The sequence below is a fragment of the Agelaius tricolor genome, unplaced genomic scaffold (genome assembly GCF_023055355.1).
Source record: "Agelaius tricolor isolate 1412-34295 unplaced genomic scaffold, bAgeTri1.0.p SCAF_9, whole genome shotgun sequence".
In the NCBI taxonomy this organism is placed as follows: Eukaryota; Metazoa; Chordata; class Aves; order Passeriformes; family Icteridae; genus Agelaius; species Agelaius tricolor.
Window position 1 is genome coordinate 44480549 of NW_027269269.1, and position 7064 is coordinate 44487612.

Here is a 7064-nt window from a genome sequence, read left to right on the forward strand (position 1 = left end):
TTTGGCAAAAGCAGAGAAAAAAAGAACAGAAGTGGGGGGCAGGGGAGTGGGGGGAAAGGCCTTCACACACATTTACAGAAGTCTGAAACTGGAATAAAAAGGAGGGCTCCGTTTCTCCACCCCCAACTGCAGTTGTAATCCTTTGACACCTTACAAGCAATGACAGAATGCTTTCTCTAGGGACCTGAGACTAATTCCCTATTAAGCTTTTACAAACTGATGCTTTTCCAAGTCTATAATGTGGCCAAATTTGGACATTTTCCTAAGAACAGCAAAAGCCACATTCTTGATGCAGAGTCAACACTCCAGCCAAATTTCCAGTTCTTGTTCTAAACCACAGCAGGGTTGTGCTAGAACTTCCAAACTTGGCAGCTGAGATTATTATTGGTTCAAGAGTGACAAGGAAGAAATAGCTAGAACCTGCAAGAATCAAAAAGGAAAAAAAGAATTCACCCTGCTGCCTTCCCAAGTGTAACTATTGGAAATACTGGAGCATTTCAAGAGAAATGAGAAAGCGAGGGGAGCAGTGTTTCCTGGGGGAGGGGGGGAAGTCAACCTGTGGTAGACATCCAGGAAATTTCAGCATGAATGCCTGAAGTCCTGCAGAATAATAAACAATTTAAGAGATGGCACTCATAAAAAACAGTAACAAGCAGATATACTACAGGCATTGCTGCCAGCCCTGCTTATTGGCAGCTGTGACAGATTGCCTGGGAGCTCCAGTCTTGAATTAGTTCTCATTCCTGAAGTTCACAAGTCAATTAATTCTAAAAACCACCCTCAGATTCTTTTTTAAAGGAAATCCTGTCCAAGATTCTCTGCCTTTCTTACCTCTTCTTCCCATAGCTCAGCTAACAGATCCTTTAGAGCATCCATGCAAATTCCATCTGGCCGTGGAGATTATCACTAGTCAAATACTTCAGCTTGCTTCAGCAATTCTTCATATTTCTGCAGCAGGATTTTGCCTCTGCTGCACACAACAGATACTGCTCCCCAGGCTGCTTCTTCAGCCCCTCTTTCCCCACAACTTGCCTCCTCCAGGGTAATGAACAGGAGCACCAAGTGCAACACTCCAGCGCCAGTTTCAAGCAGTCCCCATGGCAGTCACATGGACTCAAATCTACAAGCATTACCACATTGCTTTATAACTTTTTCAAGACTCAACAAAGGCATTTAGCAACACCAGTTCTACCTTCTACCTAACTCACTTTAGACTTGGTCAGAATGCCACAGTTGAATACAGTTTCCACTGGAAACCCAGCTTTGAAACCACTTCCAACTCTGGAAGGAATGGGGAAAAAAATCAAAACCAAAAAAACCCATCCTTTTTTTCTGTCTCAGACTTCATTAAGAAGAAATCAGTTATGCTTTACATTTATGAAATCTTACATGTATATGAATAAACCAGCTTCTGATATGAAACTCAAAAGACCTAAGAAACTTTAAGTTCCTTAATTTCTGTCTTGCTTCTTATCCTATTTTATATATGCTGATCATCTGGAAAGACATTATTGAAGACTTTTGGCACCTTAGCAGCTATCTGTCAATTCATCCAAAAGCAGTTTGGTCTGAAACTGATTTTACACCTTTGCCCCTTGCAAGACACAAGGTGTATTAAAAGTTTCTCATTATTTTTAAAGTCTCTTCTCAATAGATATTTGAATCTTGAAAGACAACTGAAATTTGAGGCTTTCTATAGAATCAACTGACAAAAAAAAAGGGGAAAATTGAGAACCATTGAGAAACCGGTATCTCCCTGTAAGCTCATTTCGTCTTTAGAACAGGAAATTCTAACAACTTCAAACCTGCTTATGACAGTCACTCCCTGCCTTGTTCAATACAGTTTTGAGGTACCTTGTGCAGGTTAGGAACTGGGGTCAAGCTGGAAACTGCTTATTATTCTTGGACAGAAATGGAAACATGCCTAGACAATTTCACCTCACAGGTCTCTATAAAACTTTAAAGTCTATAAGACTTTATCACTTACTATCACAGATCTGAGAAAGCAGAACAAATATCAGAGGCCTGGTAACATCTCCAATAAAAGTCAAAAGCAAAGTATTAAACAGATATTTTTATTTGCATTCCAATATACAGACTGACTCTATACTCCATCTAATACCTTTCTTTTGAAAGTACTAGAGACTTTTATAGACATTGACATAACCACTACTTTGACCTAGCTCCTTGTCTTCCTCAAGTTCTTTCCAACTTAACTTTCAATCGACTTCTATACATAATCTGAAAGAATTCACATTGTCAGACAATGTGTCCCCTTTCCCTTCCTTCTAAAACACAGAACTTCACACACCATAAAATATATCACTGAAAGGCATCTAAAACCAGACAACTGAAATGCTCACTTTCTAAGAATACCTTATTCAGATATGTAGCCATTTCCCTTCTAAGAAAAACCCATACATTTCTGTTTTGCAGGTTAGTGTTTGACAAGGATTATGGAGATGGGAACAAAAAAAACTCCAACCCACAACAACAAGAAACAACCACATAGAAACAAATCAACCCATGAATACATTAGATGTGAAAGCTGAAATCTCAAATGTTCCTGAATGTTTGTTTATATAACTAGAGGGATGGATATATATTCTTTCTTAAGCACATTCCCCTCTAATCAAGCATGTGGCTGCATTTTTAAATGACCCCTACTGCTTACTTCAAATCTTGTTCAGGCAGGTTTATACCTCAGTTCGGGGATTAGAGCCAAACACAACAGAGGCTACCTAAAGAGAGCAAGCTGTTGCTACACTGAAATGTAGCCATCGAGAAACCTGGGGAACAAGGTCAAAGAATTTCAGAAAAAGCACCTAGACTCCCTAAAAAGCAGCCCAAGACAGGCACCTACAAAGATGCAAGAGAGCCAGAGAAGGTGACTAAGCTATCATCTGCCACCCCTAAAGAACACAGGATGTAAAGGAACAAACACTCACTACAGTGCTCACCCCTCGATTCCCACATGTTCCCGCAGCCTACACAGCAAGAAAATACATCAGCATGACAAAGCCACAGGGAAAGAGCTTCCTCCTCAGCAACACCACCTGCCCTTCAGTGCCTCACCAACCCAGTTCCAGTTCACTACATGCTTCCAGTGCATTAGCAGTCTGTAATTCCTTTTTGGAAGCCTTTTTAGCCACCTCCTAAGTCACAGGAGATAGGCAGGTCTAGCTGTAAGCCTTCTCTGAGTACCAGTAAGGATCTGAGCCTGCCTCCTTCCAAGAACAGGCAGGCAAAAGCCTCCAGGGCCAGCCCTGGGCTCACCTGCAGGTGAGCAGGCACCAGAAAGGAAAGAGGGAGCAGATTCCACTTTAACATACCTTGAACACTCCATAGGCAATCATCCTTTCATTGCCTCCCTGCCCTAAACCTTGAGGCTCTCCCTTTCTCTAATGCTCCCCCTTCAGCTGCAAATGCAAGAAAAGATTAAAGCATGCTTTTCCTTGAAGTGCATGATCACAATAACTTACACTAATTACCAAAAGCCTTCTATTGCAGAGCTTGAATTAAACCTTGATTCAAATGACTAATTGTTGTAGCTTCTGAGGAAAAGAAACAAAAAATAATTTCAGACACGAGATGCAGGAAACAACTCCATCCATCTAAACACACAGCTCCTGGGGTTCTGGCACGCTGGAACTGACTTTCATCATAGCAGACAGCGAGTGCCACACAGGTCTGAAAGGTGAGTAAGAAAAAGGCCATCTCTGGAAAACCCATTATCAGTGGTTTTCCCCCAGGATCTACTGAGTACATGCCCTCCTCATGCCCCATAGCATTTAAAGAAAAACCTTTTTTTTTTTTTTTCAGATCCACTGAAATTATTACCTTGGACCTCAAACAAGAACCAGGAAAAAAATCCAGGAGGTTGAATGCTTATTGTTTACTTTACTGTCTGAGCCCTGGTAACAATCAGATGCTTGTTTGGTTTTTGGCCGTCTTGTCCTAGGAGAGATGTTTTGGTTTCCAGAGCATTTCACAGGTTGATTAGGTAGATTGGCTGCAGAGTGAAATCACACATGAAACAGACAGAGCACAACGCTCTTATAGTGCCCTCCTTTCTCAGGATCTAACCACACCAGAGGAAGGAAGAAAAGAGACACTAGATGAAACCTTAGTATCAGGATCCCACAATCTCCTTACCAAACAGATTATAACTGTACTGGATCAAAAAGAAAGAATGATTAAAACATTCTCATTTGTCACAGCCAAATACTTCAGCCATTTGCATCCTTTTGCTGGATTATTTTGTAAATATCTGAAGAAAACAGTCAAGTCTAAGTACTCACAAGGGATAAACTTGTGTATGCTTCAGCTCCTTCCCTCCACCTCCCTTACACAAGAATTCTTCAACACTTGCAGCAAAAGCTCCAAGCCATCGCTCCATTAAAGAGCTGCTAGAAATGGTTCACAGAAGTGTACTTCTCCCATCCAGAGTGAGAAAATGACTACTTTCCAAACCTCTTAACCTTTGGAATATTTCATAGAAGTGACCAAGTAATGGTATCAAAAGATAGGCACTCTACAATGCACACTACAAATAAGACTACAGTTCAGAGATTTTTCTGCACACAAAAACACTTTCAGTCTTAAAAGCACCATTCTAATTACCAAAAAGAAATCCCCAAGAGACAACTCAGAACATCTAGACAAACCAGATCATGAACAATGGCCACATATCTCTGCATGCACACTTTAAGTTCTTCAAATTATTTCATCTTGATTTAAGAAGGAAACAACTTTCCTGTTGTGCGTCATCCTTAATAGTTTTTACTTTTTGCTGCGTGACCTTGAGCATCTGAGAGTCTTGATTTTCCGCTTGTCCTATTAAACCATCCTCTTGAAAAATCTTATTCCCTTTCTGTTTCTAAACAAAAATACTGAAGGTGAGCTCTCCAGCTCATGACTGTTTCCCCAGCTGGCAGCATGCCTATATTGTAAAGATAAATGAGATGACTAACGTCAGCTGCAAGTAAGAGAAAGCACAGTGGACACTTTTGTCTGGTAGGATCTTGGAGGCAGAACACCCTCTGCCCCAACAGCCTGCAAGCAGCCACAGGAAAAAGACCAGGACAAGACCAGGTTTAGGAAACTGATTTTTCAACTGCAACTCTCAGCTCTGCAGACCTGGCTATGAAAGATTCAACATCTAAACAATGAGGAAAGTGCTCTGGCAGATTTAGGGGGAAAAAAAAGTCACAGCAAAGTCAAAAGTACAAACACAAACTAAGTCAGTGAATAGAGTTTTGTTTAAAGAAGAGCGTTGGCATTGTGGGGCTGGGGCACTGTTTAGTTACTCCTTTCCACCTGAAATCTGGAAAAGGTTCCCACTTACTACCTGCAATTAATCAAGTGTTCTGAATCATGAACTACATAGAGTAACCTGTGGGACATGCTTGCTCACCTGTACCTGATGTCCTTCTGGCTGCCCAGAGCCGACAAAAAGCCACTAAAATAATACAAGATAGAGCTATCTAACCCGAATGGTCTTCTGGTTCTCTACTTTTACATTCACTGCTACATCTGTAACAGGGTTAGCAACAACGCTACAAGTACAACGTTGGGGGGAAAACAAGGGAAAAAAAAGGAAAAATAAAAGAAAAAAAAATCCCACGACAACCTACCACCCACCCTTTTGTGTAGAGCTTGCTTGTCTTTATTCCTGCACGCTGCCTGGCTGGCACTGACACCAGGAAGGAACAATGCCACATGTCACGCTAACGACAGCTACACAATTACCTGAACGCAGCGTAAACCATCACCTACACAATTACACGCTATCTCCTAGCGGGAGAACTTCCCGGCAGAGGCAGCAAACCCCGGGAGCCCGGCAGGAGGGCTCCGGGAAGCGCTGCTTCCCCAGCACCCCGTGCGCCCGGAGAACCCGAGCAGGGTGCGGGCCCCGGGGGACAGGCACAAGGAGGGTCCCACCTCAGCCAGCGGCTTCACCTCCGCCAGGTGAGCTCTCGGAGCGAAAGAGCGCTCTCACCTCACCGCCAACACAGCCCCCGCTCCGGCTCCTTTACCAGCAACTACGGCTCCACCGCCACGTTCCGCGGCCGGGGCGCCGCGGGACCCCGGAGCCTGCGGGAGCCCCCGGGCAGCACCCCGCAACCCACCCCCGCTCCGGGGAGGCCCCCTAAAGTTTCGGGGAAATGCCCGGCAGCGATCCCCCGGAGGGAGCAGCGGGGACCGGGGGATCCGGGCCGGCCGATTCCGCCCGCTCCGGGGGCCGGCACAGCCCGGCGGCCAGGCGGCACAGCCCGGCCCCGCCGAGGGCAGCGCCCGGCCGGGCTCCGCCGCGCCCCGGGCGGGCACGGCCCCGCGGGCCGCTCCCTCCCTCCCAGCCCCGCCGCGCTACCTGCGGGCAAGGTGGCTGAGCACCCCCGGCCGCCCTCCCCGCCGCCCCCGGCCGCGCACCCCCGGCTCACCGAGCAGCAGCAGGACGAGGAGGAGGAGAGGCAGGCAGGACGCCCTCTCCCCGCGGTGCCCCATGCTGGCAGGGCTGCGCGGCGCCTCTCCCTAGGCGAACGGGACCGCGGGCTCGCAGGCTGGGCTGGCCCGGGGGCACCGGCGGCGGCAGCGCTCCTCGGCCGGCCGCTCGCTGCCCTGCGAGCGCACGGAGCCGCCCGCCCGCCCCGACCGGCCGCGCCGCGCGGCGCAGCCAACCACAGAGACAAACTTTCCCAGCGCCCGCCCCCGCCCGCAGGTAGCGGGGGCGGCGCGGGGTCCGGCCCGGCCCGGCCCCTTCCCCTCAGGCGGGAGAGGGAGGGCGGAGAGCGGGGCCGCGGGGGAGCGCCTCGCCGAGAAGGGCCCAGTGGAGAACGGCGCTGCCCTCACCGCCTCCCTCCCTTCTTCCCTCCCGGGGCCGCCGCCGCCGCGCACACGTGGCTTGGGGAAGCCCCGGTGCGGGGAGGGCGGGCTGGCCCGGCCGGGAGCGTCCCCTGGAGCCCCGGGAGCGGCCCTTGGGCAGCGTGGGGCCGGGACGCTGTTTGGCCGCTCGTTCCTGCCCCGGCTGCGGAGCCCGTCCGGCCCCGCCTCACGGGGTGGGG

At 48.0% G+C, this 7064-nt stretch overlaps 1 protein-coding gene across 1 annotated transcript in view; it reads right to left on the reverse strand.

The window, feature by feature from the left end:
- Nucleotides 1-6756, reverse strand: part of PTGFRN (prostaglandin F2 receptor inhibitor) — a 67630-nt gene extending 60874 nt beyond the window's left edge. The window contains exon 1 of the mRNA XM_071433748.1: nt 6444-6756. Coding sequence (XP_071289849.1) covers nt 6444-6507 — 64 coding nt within the window. The 5' untranslated portion in view covers nt 6508-6756. The remainder of the gene's footprint in view (nt 1-6443) is intronic.
- Between the last annotated feature and the right edge of the window lie 308 nt (nt 6757-7064).